This window comes from Sphaeramia orbicularis, chromosome 6 (genome assembly GCF_902148855.1).
Source record: "Sphaeramia orbicularis chromosome 6, fSphaOr1.1, whole genome shotgun sequence".
In the NCBI taxonomy this organism is placed as follows: domain Eukaryota; kingdom Metazoa; phylum Chordata; class Actinopteri; order Kurtiformes; family Apogonidae; genus Sphaeramia; species Sphaeramia orbicularis.
The window spans coordinates 1,979,136-1,995,859 of record NC_043962.1 but is presented as its reverse complement, the minus strand read 5'-3'; the positions used below and the strand labels follow the sequence as shown (position 1 = coordinate 1,995,859).

The 16,724-nt window shown below is 37.9% G+C and overlaps 1 protein-coding gene and 3 non-coding genes across 5 annotated transcripts; 2 read left to right on the top strand and 2 right to left on the bottom strand.

The window, feature by feature from the left end:
* Window positions 1-570: 570 nt before the first annotated feature.
* On the bottom strand, window positions 571-11,222 carry setd6 (SET domain containing 6, protein lysine methyltransferase). 2 transcript variants are annotated; one of them, XM_030135673.1, is made up of 10 exons: window positions 11,082-11,222; window positions 8,888-8,968; window positions 8,657-8,801; window positions 7,778-7,919; window positions 5,444-5,638; window positions 4,682-4,820; window positions 3,740-3,917; window positions 2,781-2,917; window positions 846-1,081; window positions 571-797 (listed from the first exon to the last, which is right to left on the bottom strand). In XM_030135673.1, the coding sequence occupies exons 1-10, from the start codon at window positions 11,106-11,108 to the stop codon at window positions 680-682; spliced, it is 1,398 nt and encodes a 465-aa protein (XP_029991533.1). In that variant the 5' UTR covers window positions 11,109-11,222; the 3' UTR covers window positions 571-679. The 2 variants fall into 2 exon arrangements, with proteins under 2 accessions (XP_029991533.1, XP_029991532.1); XM_030135672.1 differs by having other exon boundaries at window positions 571-1,081.
* Window positions 11,223-11,569: 347 nt separating this feature from the next.
* Window positions 11,570-11,641, top strand: trnap-ugg (transfer RNA proline (anticodon UGG)). The gene has a single exon. It is a non-coding gene; the product is annotated as a tRNA-Pro (tRNA).
* Window positions 11,642-14,295: 2,654 nt separating this feature from the next.
* trnap-agg (transfer RNA proline (anticodon AGG)) lies at window positions 14,296-14,367 on the top strand. Its single transcript has one exon. It is a non-coding gene; the product is annotated as a tRNA-Pro (tRNA).
* A 1,715-nt stretch (window positions 14,368-16,082) lies between these two features.
* trnap-agg (transfer RNA proline (anticodon AGG)) lies at window positions 16,083-16,154 on the bottom strand. The gene has a single exon. It is a non-coding gene; the product is annotated as a tRNA-Pro (tRNA).
* Window positions 16,155-16,724: the final 570 nt, after the last annotated feature.

Here is a 16,724-nt window from a genome sequence, read left to right as displayed (position 1 = left end):
CAAAATGATTTTTTTAAAAAAACTGGCATCTAAAGGGTTAACACTTGTGTCACTGATCAGACGATTACAGCCGATTATTTTAAACAAACACACGGAACTGAAAACATGAAAATCAGCCTCTGGAGGAAAAGAAGCCATTTAATGATCAGAGTTTCAGGGACACTGGAGTATTTGTCAGAGGTTTGAACCGTCCTTCTGTCCTGTGTCCTCATACAGTGGTGAGCTCCATTAGTCTGTACAGGATGTCCATGTGTCCTGTGTCCTTCTGTCCTTGTGTCCTTCTGTCCTTGTGTCCTTCTGTCCTGTGTCCTTCTGTCCTGTGTCCTTCTGTCCTTGTGTCCTTCTGTCCTGTGTCCTTCTGTCCTTGTGTCCTTGTGTCCTCCTGTCCTTGTGTCCTTGTGTCCTTCTGTCCTTGTGTCCTTCTGTCCTGTGTCCTTCTGTCCTTGTGTCCTTCTGTCCTTGTGTCCTTCTGTCCTTGTGTCCTTGTGTCCTTCTGTCCTGTGTCCTTCTGTCCTGTGTCCTTCTGTCCTGTGTCCTTGTGTCCCTCTGTCCTTGTGTCCTGTCTCCTTGTGTCCTGTGTCCCTCTGTCCTTGTGTCCTTCTGTCCTTGTGTCCTTCTGTCCTGTGTCCTTCTGTCCCTCTGTCCTTGTGTCCTGTCTCCTTGTCTCCTTGTGTCCTCCTCATACAGTGGTTAGCTCCATCAGTCTGTACAGGATGTCCTTCTGTCCGTGTCGTACCTGCAGAGCGTTCCGTTGTCTCGTACTCAGTTTCGCCACAGCCGCTCCGTCCTCCATCAGCCTGCGGTCTCCGTCCTCCATCAGCCTGCGGTCTCCGTCCTCCATCAGCCTGCGGTCTCCGTCCTCGGTCTTTCCCTCCGTCCTCGTCCCCCCGCCTCCGTCCGTATATGACCTCAGGGTCAGCCGGGCGGCTTCGTGGAGCAGCCGTTTCCATGGCGCCTTCAGTTCAGGAAGCCCCTCGTTGGAGAAGGCCTGGCAGATCCGTGCGTCTTCATCGTCCTCCTCTTCCTCCCATCCTTCGTTTTCTTTGAACTCTGAGAACTCGTCCTGTGACATGGACAGCACCTGAAAACACACAGCAGAGGGTCAGGATGAGCCACCGTCAGCTGAAGATGATCCGAAACCAGGGAAATCTGCACTGGAAAACTGGAAAGTGTGTGTGTGCGTGTGTGTGTGTGCGTGTGTGTGTGTGGGGTTCCGAGAAGTTGGGCTGTTTTTAACTGGCCCATCACAACATTAAATGTGTGTTTTCTTTAAAATTCCCTTTTTTAAAGTCAGGAGGGACTGATTTAATTGACGTTGCTAAGCAGTTGCTAGGGGGAGGGACAGGAAGTAGCCTTACACGTCAGGTGACACTGGGCGTGGTCAGTGTTTTTCACTTTGAATAGAGACGATCTACAGAATATAACACATGTACAACTGTGACTGCAACAGTTACAATTATATATGAAACAATTTATTGAATATAATATTAAAATCTACTGCATTTTATTCCCATTAGGGAAAAGTATTTTGGCATAAATTTGTGGAAGGGATAATAATTCAGGATATCTTTAATATCTTTCCCATAGGGAAATGTTCCCACAGCTCGAGGAGTGGATTTAAGCCACTAAGAACATGATTCCTAAAAATAATGCCAACTACAAATGTCACTTTTAGAGTGAAAAAATTACACAGAGGACAATGTTTTTGTCTATAAACTATCCTTTAAATAATGTAAATAACATGAACCTGAAATATCTTAAGAAAAATGTGTCGTTTTGACCAAATTCTACCTCAGTTTATCATTTACATACATGTTCATTACAACATACAGACCACAGTGGGTCTACAAACACACAAAACATTTAATAACAGACAGAATATTCGTACAATTACACTTATATTTGTGACAGGATAGTTTGTAAATGTAAATATTTTTACTTTTTATTTTCAATTTTCAAATGTATAAGAAACATACAACTCGAACATGAAACTGTTGTATCAAGTTCCAATCTAACTACCCCCCCACCCCAAGAACTGGACCTTCATTCAGTTTGTATACAGCCAGACATACTAGAATTACATACATACATATACATATATATATATATATATATATATATATATATATATATATATATATATATATATATATATATATATATATATATATACACACACAAATATATATGTGTGTGTGTGTACATATATTTGAAGGGAGTTTATACATTTTTGTAAGTTCACATACATACATAAATGTTAAATTTTGTTTTACTTTTTTCCGTTCAAACAAATAGCTAAGTTTGGAGTTGTCATTATTTCTAGGTTATTCTGTTATTATTTTACAGATCTGACCCACTTCAGATCATATTTGTCATTTGGTATGTGACCCCTGAACTAAAATGATAACTTGATTGTTAATATCTTCAGTGTAATTTTTGCGTTTCATAAACTCAGCCCACAGGTGGGACTGGACCCTTTGGTGGGCCGGTCTAAGCCGGTGGGTCGTATGTTTGACACCCTGCTTTACATCTTTAACTAGACTTTGTATTTGTCTCTAAAAGCCAAGAAGTCATTTCATCACCTTCTTAAAATCATGGCCTAAGTCCTCCTTTTCAAGTTTTTCAAAAGCAGAAAACACTGAACCAAATATACGAGTATGTTTTTCTTTTTTTTAAATCCAAACTGAAACTCCAAATAACATTGGATGACTTTCCGTCTCAGACCTCTGAGCAGATGCGTTTGTGTAGTTTGTTCTTCAGTGTGTGTCCACAGAACCCACCTTCAGAGCTGTGTGGAGGTCTGTGTCTGTGAGGCAGCCCTGTTTCCCAAACACAAACACCCCTTTGTCCTGCATTATCTGACCCAGCATCTCCACCTTCTCCTCCACCTGTGGCCAATGGAAACCACACTCAACACCTGATGGAGAAGAAGAAGATGAGAAACTGAGAACAGAGAGGTGGAAGATTAATACTAATGTTAATAAGACGATGAGAAGTTTGGGAGGATGGACAGGATTAGGAAGGACACAGCAGAGGGACAGGTAAGGGAGGAGGAGGACATGAAGGTAGAAGATGGAGGAGGACATGAAGGTAGAAGATGGAGGAGGAGGAGGACATGAAGGTAGAATATGGAGGAGGAGGAGGACATGAAGGTAGAAGATGGAGGAGGAGGAGGACATGAAGGTAGAAGATGGAGGAGGAGGAGGAGGACATGAAGGTAGAAGATGGAGGAGGAGGAGGAGGAGGACATGAAGGTAGAAGATGGAGGAGGAGGAGGACATGAAGGTAGAAGATGGAGGAGGAGGAGGAGGACATGAAGGTAGAAGATGGAGGAGGAGGAGGAGGAGGACATGAAGGTAGAAGATGGAGGAGGAGGAGTGGTTGTAGTAGTAGTAGTAGTAATAATAGTAGTAGTAGTAGTAGTAGTTGTTGTAGTGGTAGTACTAGTAGTAGTAGTGGTAGTAGTAGTTGTAATAATAGTAGTTTTTGTAGTAGTAGTAGTAATAATAGTAGTTTTTGTAGTAGTAGTAGTAATAATAGTTTTTGTAGTAGTAGTAGTAGTAGTAATAATAGTAGTTTTTGTAGTAGTAGTAGTAGTAGTAATAATAGTAGTAGTAGTAGCAGTAGTAGTTTTTGTAGTAACAGTAGTAGTAATAGTTGTATTTGCAGCAGTAGTATGTGACTGTTACCTGGTGTTAATTCTAATGACAGTCTGTACTTAATTACTTAATCTACTCACTCTGTAAAGCTTTGTAGAGGTTGGAGGCGGGGATGTCGGCGGTGTCGTTACTGTTGCTAGGATACGGCTCGGTGAACCCGTACATGTGCAGCAGCTGCCAGTTGGCCATCTGCCCGTAGGTGTTAAACACTTCTTCACCTTTATGAATGGGACGCACACAAACCATCTTCAAACTGTCCTGAGAGAGAAACAGAACAATAAAATAAAATAAACAAACGTCCTGTGTCAGATGTAACACAGCAGCTGCAAACTGAAGAAACTGAAGCCAGTGAAGAGTCCAAATGTGGACATTTTATGACTGAACTATTGGATTGGATTGTTCTGTTTAGAGCATTAGTGTACTTTTATGTACTTATTTATTGTTTTTAGTATTTCCTTTAATTGTTTTAATGTTTTTATGATGTGCAAAACTTTGGAAATGTTTAAATGTATAAATAAAGTGAATTGGATTGAATATAAAAACATATGAATCAAACCTACAGTAGTGGTGGTAGTTCAGTCCAGTAATGGGTAGGAGGTGTATAATGGAACAAACAGCAGCACATATGACAAAGTTTATTGACTGAATGAAACTTATTTTTCTCCCTCACATGCAGCTCAGCTGTAGTTGTGTTTAAGGAGTTACACTGTGAGGCTCTGAAGAATAAAACTGGACTAACGTACCTGCATTAGCTGATATTAGCATTAGCATGTACTGAATTATGTGGTCTGTAGCATGCATGCTAGCATGCTAATTAGCTCAGGTTACTAAATAGAAGTCCATGTTTGAACTGAAATGACTCGATGGTGTTTTATTTCTGCACCGTGCATGTGATCAGTGTTTTCAATACGTTCTGGTTTCACACGCCACCTACCGACTAGTTTTCACTGAAGTAAAGCTGATCTTTCATGTGTTTGTGTGTTGAAGCTGTTGGTGATGGTGTGTGTGGGGTGTTTTCCTACCGGGGTGAACTCCAGGTTAGCGTTATGATTTGATATGTGGTTGAGCATGTCAGCCATGGGAACCATCATTGGAGGGTTCGGGGTCTCCTCCTCCTCCTCGTCTTCATCATCATCATCCTCTTCCAGTGGCTCTTGGAAACTGCAGAACAAGGAAATAATATGGGGTTAGGCTGGTGTCAAAATATTGATGTGGATAAGATGAAAATGTGTGTATATTAGTCTATAGATGTGAAAAAAATGAAGATTTGTAAACTCTTGAATGAGTTGGGGGTAATGGAGTAAGGGAGTAAGGGGGTGGGAGATTAAAAGTCAAACTTCATCCCGCTCCTTTTTTCGAATGGTTTACTTTCTTTTTTATATAATTCTTTTGTTGGTTGATTTTATTGTAATATTCGAAATAAATAAACAAAATAAAACAAACAAAAACAGTGTGTTGCATTGTGGGCTGCACATGAAAACGACATGCTGGCTTAAAACGTCATCACCAGCTTGAATTGAAATAAGAAATCATGTTTTTAGAGGAAAAAAAAAAATCAGGATTTTATTTTTGGCCAAAATCATGCAGCCCTAATTTTATGTATGACTGAACTCATTCAAGAATTCACAAATATTTATTTTTTGCACAACTCCAGGCTAATATGCACATACATCTGTCTTATGCACATGAATATTTTCACAGCTTCCTTACCCCATAAAATAAAAACAAGAAAGAATGAAGGAAAAGACAGAGCTGACTTAAAAACACATGAGCGTCGTCCTGACCTGTACGCCATCACGAAGGCCACCAGCTGTGTGTACCGCTCCAGCGTGTGGACCTGTGGGTTCCACAGATCAGGATGTTTGGTGATGAACGGAAGAACCACGTCTGTGTATTCTCTCTGGATGTTAGTCAGATCTCTGTCGACCGCCTCTGGGATTCCAGTTCCCCTCAACAGTCTGTCTCTTTCCTCTTTGGACCTGAATGCATCACAAGGGTAGACAAATACACTATGTGGACCAAAGTATGTGGACACGTTGAATTCAGGTGTTTCTTCTCTAACAGGGGTCTGGGATACAAAATATTAACGACTGATGTCAGAATATAGTTTTATATTATGGGATAAATATCAGTGCATTGGTTAGTTTGGGTTAAATCACAGGTGTCAAACATGCGGCACAGGGGCCAAATCCAGCCCACCAAAGGGTCCAGTTCGGCCCTTGGGATGAATTTGTTAAATGCAAAAATTACAATAAGAAATTATCAATCAAAATTTAGTTCAGGTTCCACATTCAGACCAATTCAATCTGAAGTGGGCAGGACCAGTAAAATACACAGAAATAATGACAACTCCAAATTTTTCTCTTTGTAAATGTAAATATTTTCATGTATTTATGCTAAAACAAAGTATAATTTCACAAAAAAAGTGAATAACCTGAACAAAGATGAACAACCTGAAATGTATTAAGAGAACAAATACAATTTTAATAATATTCTGCCTGTTTCTAAATGTTTTGTGTGTTTGTAGATCCACTGTGATCTGTAAGTTCTAATGTACATGTGTAAATGATAAACTGAGGCAGAATATTGTTAAAATTACACTTATTTTTTCAGTTTGTTCATGTTATTCACATCTTTTGAAAGGATAGTTTGTAGATGTAAACCTTTTCATAACGTAAATTTACTTTTTTTGCTCTAAAACATAGACGGAAAGTTTGGAGTTGACATTATTTATATATTGTGTTATTATTGTACTGTTTTGGCCCACTGCAGATCAAATTTAGCTGAATGTGGAACTGAACTAAAATGAGTTTGACACACCTGGTTTAAATTGTTATCTTTGTTTCTAAAATGCATCAGAGATGGTTTTGACTTAATTTCTGTCAGCACTGATATTTTTTAATCCATGACTATGATTTTAAATGTTCTTCCTCTAAATTTCCAAAATATTTTTCCTGCTCTGACTGTTAATAATAATTTTCTTCCACATCTAACCATCTACTTTCTTCACATCTCACTGAGGAAGAAAAATCTACCATTAAACTTTAAGGAAATATTGATGCTTTTATCTCAAATCCTCAGGAACAGGACATCTTACAGCTGTAGACATGATGTGTCCCAATATTTATGTCCATATAGTTTAGAAACATCAAGAAAGTAGATGGTTAGTTGTAGTAGAAAATTATTTCATTTCATTTATTTCGTTCAGGGTTGTGCATTTCATCAGCAAACATTCAATAATCATCCAGTAAATGAACATGTCCACACCCATGCTTAAAAAGGAGCAGAATGAAGAAAATCTTACATTTCCTGCCCCCTTCTAAATAATAATAAACGTAATGGTTAGCCATACACAACTAGCTATAAAATCATACTGTATAAAGTCAGACGAACCAAACTAAATACATCTAAAGATAATACAAAAGGAACACAAAACCAAGTGCAAAACTACATATCCAGAAAGTACAAAACAGGTAAATATATACCTGATGAAATGATGCAAAAACATTATACCAGACCAAAATAAGCAAATAAATATGTCACAAGATACAGTACAAATACAAAGCAAAATGTAAAACTTCTAACTGTTCTTATAATCTCATTGTTCTGCATTTATACACTTTTTTCAGTTGGAATATGTTTTTACAGTCCTTCAGCTCATTATAAAGAGAATTCCAGAGTTTAACCCCCACCACTGATACACACATCTGCTTCAAAGTTGTCTGTGCACACTGGTGCTTGAAATGACCTTTCCATCCAGAGAATGAAAAATATTTTAGAAATTTAGAGGCAGAACATTTAAAATCATAGTCATAAATTTAAAAAATAAATAAATCAATGTTGAGAGAAACTGAGTAAAAATTGTCTCTAAGGCATTTGGAAGCAAAGATAATAATTTAACCCAAACTAACCAATGACATTAGTTATTATTGTTTTATATCCCAGACCCCCGTTAGAAAAGAAACACCTGAATTGTGTCCCAGTATTTTTGTCCATATGGTGTATATTAATACCACGACATTAATTAAACATTGGTAAAACCATTTTTCCCTTTTGTCCAATCAAGTCCAAGTGACACTGAATGTGATGCAGATACTGACTGAGGACTTGTGCTTTACCAGAACATGGGGTGGTCCAGTTTCCTGAAGTCTGTCCACAGAGACAGATAAGGCTTCCAGTGGGACTGAGTGGACGTGTACTCGTACAGTAGAGTCAGCAGCAGAGGAACCCAGCCTGATGAACTCTGCAGGGTTCTTTTCTCTGTGAAACAAAAACAAGGACAGAGCTGGTCCTGAGAACAGACCATCAGTTTGACTCCAAGCATCTGTTTTGACTGATTCAGGTTTTTTTGTAGTTAGATTGATGCTCACTTTTGGTGAATCCTTACATACTCTTTGGGTCAAATTTGTCCTGTTTGACCATAAATTCAACTTTTCAGCCTGATATTTGTTGCCTTTTCCCTCAACATGAAATAGAAAAAAATGTACAATTGTCTAAGTGGCAAATATTCTTCCACATCGAGGCTGATTTTGGTCAAACTGGACTCTTCAAATTCTTTCTGATGGTTGTAAACGTTAAAAATAAATCCAAATTCAGAAGGGGTTTACCATTTTCAGGTTAAATTATCTAATCAATATTAGGTTTTCAGATCTTTGGTGAAAATAAGACTGGATGTTGCTCCATAAATGACTGGTATAAAGCCTTTTTGAATAAATGGGGAAAAAGATCACATTTTCATGCTCTCTGGGACAATAATTAATTTTTTTTTTCGCAAAAAATAGAAAAAATGAAATCGCCATATCTCGAAAACCGATGGTCCGATAAAGTTAAAATTTGAAATTTTTGCTTTTCTGGCTGTGACTTAACTATATACCAAATTTCATATAAAATGGAGGAGGTGGGGTTTAACTCAATAGGTGAACTGACCTAATATCCATGTCAAACAAACAGAATGCCAGTTTCTGATGATGTCCATTTTAACATCTACATCTGATTACCTCGCTCCAGAAGGGCAGAGATCTGAGTTGTTCCCTGGTGCAGAAGAGCTGATCTGGGGATAGTGAATAAAACCTCCCCCTCCTCTATGTCTTCTTTCGCCAACATCCCATACTCAGCCACAGTCCCATCTCTACTCACATACACCTGCCAGAGACAGTGGCTTTTAGCACAGCTTGTACAATCTTAAAATAACTGGAAAATGGACAAAAATGGCACAAAATACATCATACTTTATCACTGAGGACCAGACCAACTGTGTTGCACCAGTTTAGAAAGTTCTGCAAAGGACTAAGCTCCAAGCCATCATCGACCTGTCAGAAACACATGAACATGACAAGACAATAATGAGGCACCTCTGATTAACCCTTAAAGACCCAGAACTATTTTAGTGTCGACTTCTGAATGGATTTTTTTTCTACATTTAACATTTCCAAAGTGATTCATCACCAATTATTAGAAGATTATCCTCTGCATTTTCCATTTTTAAGTAAAAATAATGTTATTTCAAATATTTAAGTTAATCATTATGTTGATGTTCATAAAACCTCAGAGTGAATACAAACATGATTATATCAATACATAATATATCATTAACTCAAAGTAAAAACAAGCATCTACAACAACTGTCATTTGTCATTAACTACATGGGTTTTACTAGTGGGCCAGATCAAGCAGTGACACAGGGACACATTTCATGTTCAATAGTCTATGTGTTTAAACTAAATAACTGATCTCCATGTTTAATACATGTATGAATAAGTCTCAGTAAGTTCTTTCACATGACACATATTACAATTTACAGAAATACAATTTGGGAGTAAAAATACTAAAAATTCCTGCTGCGTGATACAGGGACTCAAAATGAACATTATTTTATTGACTTCACACAAATGTCCAAAACATGCTGTTCTCATCATAAATGGATCCTAAATTAAACATAGGGCTTTAGCTCTGATGTTAAACTACAACTGTGACCAATATTGGTTAAAAATGTTTAAATGATCGGTTTTGATGAACACAAATCTGTTGTGACACGGGGACAGCAGTTTGGACCTTTGTTCAGTATCACAATAAAAGACTGACTGGAACTAAAACACTACAAATATGATCATAAACTTTTACTGAACGGACATATTACAACTGAAGTGATAAATACAGATAATAGCAGAGAATACTGGACTAATAATTGGACTGGACTGTATATTTCTATATTCTTGTACTGTTGAATAATTAGTTCAACAGATTCACAGACTTAAAATATCACTGATACAAGCAAGAAAAAACAGTATTATTAAATGTAATAATTGCATTTACATATTTTAGTCCTTTTTAGGTTTAATTTTATACTGATTAAATCTTTACATCTTTTTTTCTACAAGTGATACTGAAATTTTGTAAACAGTTCCATAAAATATAGTTCTTAAGCTAAAAAAAATTGAGAAATGATAGGAGAAACTTTAATTTTTGACACTGATGTTCACTTTCACTTGATCTGACACTAATGAATCAATGTTACAGACGATGACAGCTTTTGTGATCCTCTGAACGTCCAAATGGGTCCTATCTGATTACCACAAAAAGATGAGAAACTCCATTTTCCCAAACTTATCGACTGACATGTATTGATAGGCTTAGTTTGTTCAGACGTTACTTAACATTTTAGATCAGTAGATGCTTTTGGTCATCAGTAGGACTTGAAGGGTTAATCATTAGATAGATAGATAGATAGATAGATAGATAGATAGATAGATAGATAGATAGATACTTTATTAATCCTGAGGGAAATTCAAGTATTCAGCAGCTTTGCATACAGCACAAGAAGACAAAAAACAGACAGACCAAAACACAGCACAACAGTGGGTCAGTAGCCTGGTTGACATTAAGGTTAGTGTATATACACTCTAAAAGACACTTGCTAAAGAACCAAAGAACTACCTCTAAAAGAGCTTCCTGTACAGTACTGTAAATAAAGACTTCTGGTTTTATTTACACATTTCAGGGCAGTATTATAAAGTGAAACAGTGATATAAAGTGTAGCAGTGATGTAAAGTGAATCAGTGATTTAAGTGTTAGGTATTGTTGTTGTGCTCCAATGATCACTAGTTAATATCAAAAACATATGAGAAGTGTCTTGTCAATGCAGGTAACCACGTGAGTTAACACATGTCACAAGTCTTAAGCAGTTGTTTTAGGTTCAGGATATCACTGGGCTTCTTAATGGACTAAAAGCTAGTTGGCAGGTTCATTTTATCATCGTATACAGCACAGACATAAATATTGAAAGTGTTAGCTTTGACTATGAGGGTAAACTTATTTCCATACTGCTAGCATCTACTGCTAGTTAGCTAGGGGCTAATTTGAAGCACAAACTAACACACTTTTCTCGTAAATAACTCCCGTATATTAGCTTTGTCGTTACGGTACCTTGAGTCGCTTCGCTTCGGTCGACATTTAGGTGAATAAAATACCAAACATAGAAGTTAACAGGAAACAGTACGTTGTTAAAACTAGCTTAATGCTAACTTTAGCATGCGAGCTGTAAATAAGGAATGGGTTAAATGTAACCTAAACAGTCCCGCGTGCACAGACAGTCATGCGTTTCCGGTCAACCAACCAATCAAAGGTGACCAATTAATGACGACATGATTCTGATTTGTTTTACCTGAAAAAAGCATAAACACAGTATTTTAAAGTATGTTCAGTCCTTCAAGAAATGTAAAAATGTAAAATGCGCTAAAAAGTCACATTAGTCAGGAGACTAGGTGCATTTAGACCGATAGATACGCAACATATGTGCGTATATATGGGATTTTATATCCTTATTATTATCTTATAAATATATAAATAATACAATAAAATAACTCCCGTGAGCTTTATCCGTCCTTTCATCAACTGTTTCATCTTGAACAGCTGGCTCGTTGGTCTAGGGGTATGATTCTCGCTTTGGGTGCGAGAGGTCCCGGGTTCAAATCCCGGACGAGCCCTTATTTTTAACCCCCAAACTTCAATTAAATTGTGGTCCTTGCATGTATAGATATATTTATGAAAAAAAAATGATAAGAAGAATGTGTTCCAACTACTTAGATTTTTGTGCCACACATATATATTCATTAATTCACTGACAGAAGATCATTCTGAAACATCGGAACCATCTGCCTCTGCATATTAGACAGTGCTCCTCTGTCTGTTTTAAATCCCTTCTTCAAACCCATCTTTTCTCCTTGGCTTTTGAAACCATGTGAGATGTTTGAAGGAACTATCTTTATTCTATTGTTTTTATTTGGTAGTGGTTTATAGTTCTTATTTATCTATTTTATTGATTTATTTTATTGTTTTTAATTGTATGGCTTTTTAATCTGTGCTTGTATTTTATTCTTTTATTTGGGTTTTATTTATTCTTCTGAATAGCACTTTTTTTCTTTTTTGTACAGTTTCTATGTCTTTAAATCTATGCTTGTATTTTATTCTTCTATTTTGGTTTTAATTAATGGGTATTATCATATTAGTGTATGTAGGAAAAAGGATGTGTGATATTGTTATATTATTATTATTATTATTATTATTATTATTATTATTATTATTATTATTATTATTATATTCATACAAAATAATAAATGCTATATAGTGATCATAAGGAATAGAAATTGGGGGTAGGAGTACATAAGTTTTTACTTCTTCCTACTCCTTTTCGAGCATGGATAATTCCATTTCATTTGTTTTATTATCTTCTTATTATTATTTTGTGTGTGTGTGTGTGTGTGTGTGTGTGTGTGTGTGTGTGTGGTTTGTTTGCTTATCAGTCATTCATGTACTAGTACTTATATTTTGCTGCTTGATTTTTGTTTTTATTTCACTGTCTACATGTTCAAAATAAAGATTTCCTTCATTCAATCATTCATTCATTCATTCATCTTCTGGATAGCACTTTTTTCTTTTTTGTACAGTTTCTATGTCTTTAAATCTATTCTGTATTTTATTCTTCTGTTTTGGTTTTCATTATTCTTCTGTACAGCACTTTGGTCCACTGCAGTTGTTTTAAAGTGCTGTACAAATAAAGTTGGATTGGATTGGACAGAAGAGCCATTTATCCAAAAACAGAACTTACATTTCAAAAGGTACGTGGAAAATTGGAGCTGGATTCCTAAAATATTACATCGAACACTACTATTACTATTATTACTACTAAGACTACACCTTCATGCGTCTGTCTTTATGTGCGTCCACATCAGGACGTCTGTTTCCATCTGACTCTGTCTTCTTCATCTTAAACCTCCATGTTCTCCTTCACCACATCCATAAATCTCCTCTTTGGTCTTCCTCTGGTGGCTCCATCTTCATCATCCTTCTACCAGTTTATTCTCCATCCCTCCTCCTCTGCACATGTGCCAACCATCTCAGTTTGTCCTCTCATACTTTGTCTCCAAACGTCCACCCTGAGCTGTTCGTCTGATGAGTCCTTCCATGACTCAACCATCTCAGTCTGGACTCATAAAGCTCAATATAAACTCTAATGTTTGTGTTAGTTTCTTGGGGTTTTTTTAGTCTCTGTTGGATTATAGAGATGGGATTTGTCTTGGATAAATAACGGTTAAATAAAAATAACAAGTAAAAAAGTGGCTCAGACAGTGAAATAATAACATTAAAACCTATTAATAATATCAACTCAAATCTTTTCTCAATGTTTTGGAGTGAAAAAACTAAAATTATTTTATGAAAATGTTTACATCTACAAACCCTCCTATAAAAAATATAAATGACATGAACAACCATGAGCAATCGGAAGTTTCTTATGAAAAATTTCTGCATTTTTAACAAGTGTTCAGAGAACGTAAACCTCCACCAAACACCCTGAATGGTGTCCATGTGTAGATCGACTATTTAAAAAAAAAAATTAAACCATTTCCAGGTTGTTCCATACAGGAGTAAAAGTTGAAGCTTGGTCCCAGTCATGTGTCTGTCCAATTATATTCAATTCCAATCAATATTTGTTGAGTTCTAATTTTAAATGTGTGGTAAATGGGATTTTCAGTGTTAAATGTAAATGTCCACAGAGTCCACATTCCACAGTGGGTGTGGACAGTTTTGTACCAGATACAAGACATTGTTCTAAGCTACAGGTGGATCCAACTGGAGGCTAATCGGAGTCATTTTGAATTTTTTAGGCATTTTCTAAAATGTCTCAATGATGACAGATGGACAACTGTAGAAGTTGTGACCTTGCTGTGACCTTGAACTTTGGCCTACTGGGACCAAAATGGACTGGGTTGGTCCCAGGGCCTAGGCCTATCTGTGGGGAAGATTTGGGAAAGATGGGTGGAAGAGTATTCCTGTAAAGTTGCTAACAAACAAACAAACATGCAAACAAACAAATACACAAAGCAAAGTGATCACAATACCTCCTGGCGGAGGGAATAATGATGCAAAATAATATTGCTGGAGATGAGGCTGACCTATTTGCCAGGATGCTGTGCTCAGTTTCTGCAGGCTGTGGTGTCAAACCTGCAGCAGAGGGCGCTCTTTAGCTTCATGGGATGTTGGTCTGACCGCTGCCACATCACCAGTGTGAAGTTCTCAGTAAGTACAGGTCTGGATGGGACAGGGGAGGAGATTTAAACAGTCTGGTTTCAGTCAGCAGGCAGGCTCGTTGGTCTAGGGGTATGATTCTCGCTTAGGGTGCGAGAGGTCCCGGGTTCAAATCCCGGACGAGCCCTGTTTTGATCATCCAACTCAACCTGCACATGTGAAATATGTGCAAATATGAAAAACCTGAGAAATAATCACCTGTAACAGATAAAAAATACTTCTCCAATTGCTGTGAAAGCAGTGAAGAGATGTTCTCAGTTGTGTGTTTCTAACCCTAACCCATTTCCAAGTGTTATGCTGGTTTGGCTGGAGGTTTTGTAAATATAGCTGTAACCCTAAACCTAACCCTAAACCTAACCTAACCTGTGTTGTTTCAACCATCTCCAAACAGCAGGGGGCAGACGAGGACTGAAGATGCCGTTAATGGACTGAAGGTGGCAGTCAGACAGATGCATGGAGGTGTTGAAGCACCTGATGAAACCAACCACACATCATTTCTTCCAGTTTTTATTTCCACCTCTCATTCACTGAGAAACCCCTTGAACTCGTCTATTTTTGCAGCTCATGTGGTGGAGCTGATGATCCTGAGGCAGCAGGGTGAGAAAAGGAAACAGCAACTGTGTGCAGAAAATATTCACACAGAAGTCTGATTTTAGCTTCATATTTGCAGAGGCGGTGAGTCACAACATCGAAAACAGGCCCTGGAGAGATATGAACATTATATAAGACAGTCCACACATCTGTGTCCACCTGTCCGTCTAACTGTCAGCAGGAAAGGGAGTTACCAGTTAGGACTCCAGTTAATTTTTCAGATTTTCTATTTCCAAGAGTTTATGGGGTTTGGTTTGGTTTTCAAACTCTATTTTAAGAAAAGTTGGGCCATTTTTTCACTGTTTTCACTGTTTTTTTTAACCAAAGTAATAGAATCTTTGTTAATGAAAAAAAATTACATACGAAACGTCACATGGGCCTTTTTGGAAATCTTGTCGTGCATTGCATTGTGGTGGTTTCTTACGGATTCTGCAACAAAACGATCCAGATCGCTCCAGCGTAAACTTCTCCAGTCCACCAGCGTTGTTTTCCAGTCCAGTCGGTGGATGGAGGTAAAGGACACATTTGGGTTCAACACCCACCAGCAGACGCACAAACTGCTGTTAGACTGAACTCATGAAATCACGTTGTGTGTCATAGCAGTTCTGATGGCATTTGGTGTGTGTTCTACGTGCACAGTTTCATCCTTTCATGTGTTATTCAACGCCATTTGATTGCATGTTAACCCTAACCCTAACTCTAACCCTAACTCTAACCCTAACCCCTCCCCACTAATCACATGGTATTTGACGTGGTGTGGGTGTTATTTGTACACATTTCATGACATCACGTTGCTGCTGTTGTGGAATTCCCATTCCCACAATGCACATTGCAACAAAATTTCCGAAAAGGCCCAAGTGACATTTGGGTTTGTTCTGTAAACAAGTGGACTGTGTTTAAAATGGAGTCATCTACGAAGTTTTTCACTGTGAGGGAAGTGACTCAGACATGTAAGCACAGACAGACCAATGGAGTAGAGATAGTTAGGATGTGACAGGGGTTGGACACATTTGAACAAACATCTGGGATCAGAGTCAGACGCTGCTTTAAATGACTAAACTAAAGTGCACTGACTGAAAACCAACCAGTGAGTGTTAGGTCCAAACAGATCTCAGGTAATGACGGACAGAACACCTGTCAGCAGAGAGACAATTATGTCAGACCATCTTATCTGACACAGGCAGTGGTTTTCAAGTTATACGAGAATGTTGAATTTTATCAAGTTTAATGAACCAAGTGTGGTTTAAAACTGGGCTCGTCCGGGATTTGAACCCGGGACCTCTCGCACCCTAAGCGAGAATCATACCCCTAGACCAACGAGCCTGACTGTGGCGGTAAAACAGATGGTTTAAATCCCCTCCCTGTCCCATCCAGACCTGCACCTCCAGAACTTCCTCTGCTGATGTGGCGGCTGTCAGACCGTCCTCACATGAGGCTGAACAGCGCCCTCTGCTGCATGGATCACATTCTGCACACGTCCTCAGCGCTCAGCCTCATCCTCTGCATTATCTCTGAAACTCCGGTCAGTCAGACCTCTCAGCTTTTGATTGGACTCCTCAGAATCGTGGTTCCACATATATCAGGATAAGCCCCACCCCCTGGCCCGCCCTCCCACAGCTTTCAGCCTCTGCTTCTTGTCCCATTACAGACTTGACTGGGTTTTCTGTAAAAGTTTCTGCTGAATTTGTGATTGAGGTGAATTTTCATAACATATAACTCTCCACTTTACACTATTGTCACTTTTCCATTGGACACATGTGCAAAACTTTACTGATATTTACTAAATGTAGAAAAAAAAACCAGTTCGTTACAGTGCATCATGTTGTTTTTTTTCATTAAATCACAAATACGATGATTTGTTTATTTATTATTGTGAGATGTCGCAAGAGGTCA

Bases quoted from the DNA above. Each gene is read 5' to 3' on its own strand.
- setd6 (XM_030135672.1), bottom strand. From the start codon at position 11,108: ATGTCGACCGAAGCGAAGCGACTCAAG. The intron at 8,969-11,081 runs GTACCGTAACGA...TGTTTCTGACAG, and splicing joins CCGAAGCGAAGCGACTCAAG to GTCGATGATGGCTTGGAGCT. The intron at 1,082-2,780 runs GTGGGTTCTGTG...GTGTGTTTTCAG, and splicing joins ACCTCCACACAGCTCTGAAG to GTGCTGTCCATGTCACAGGA.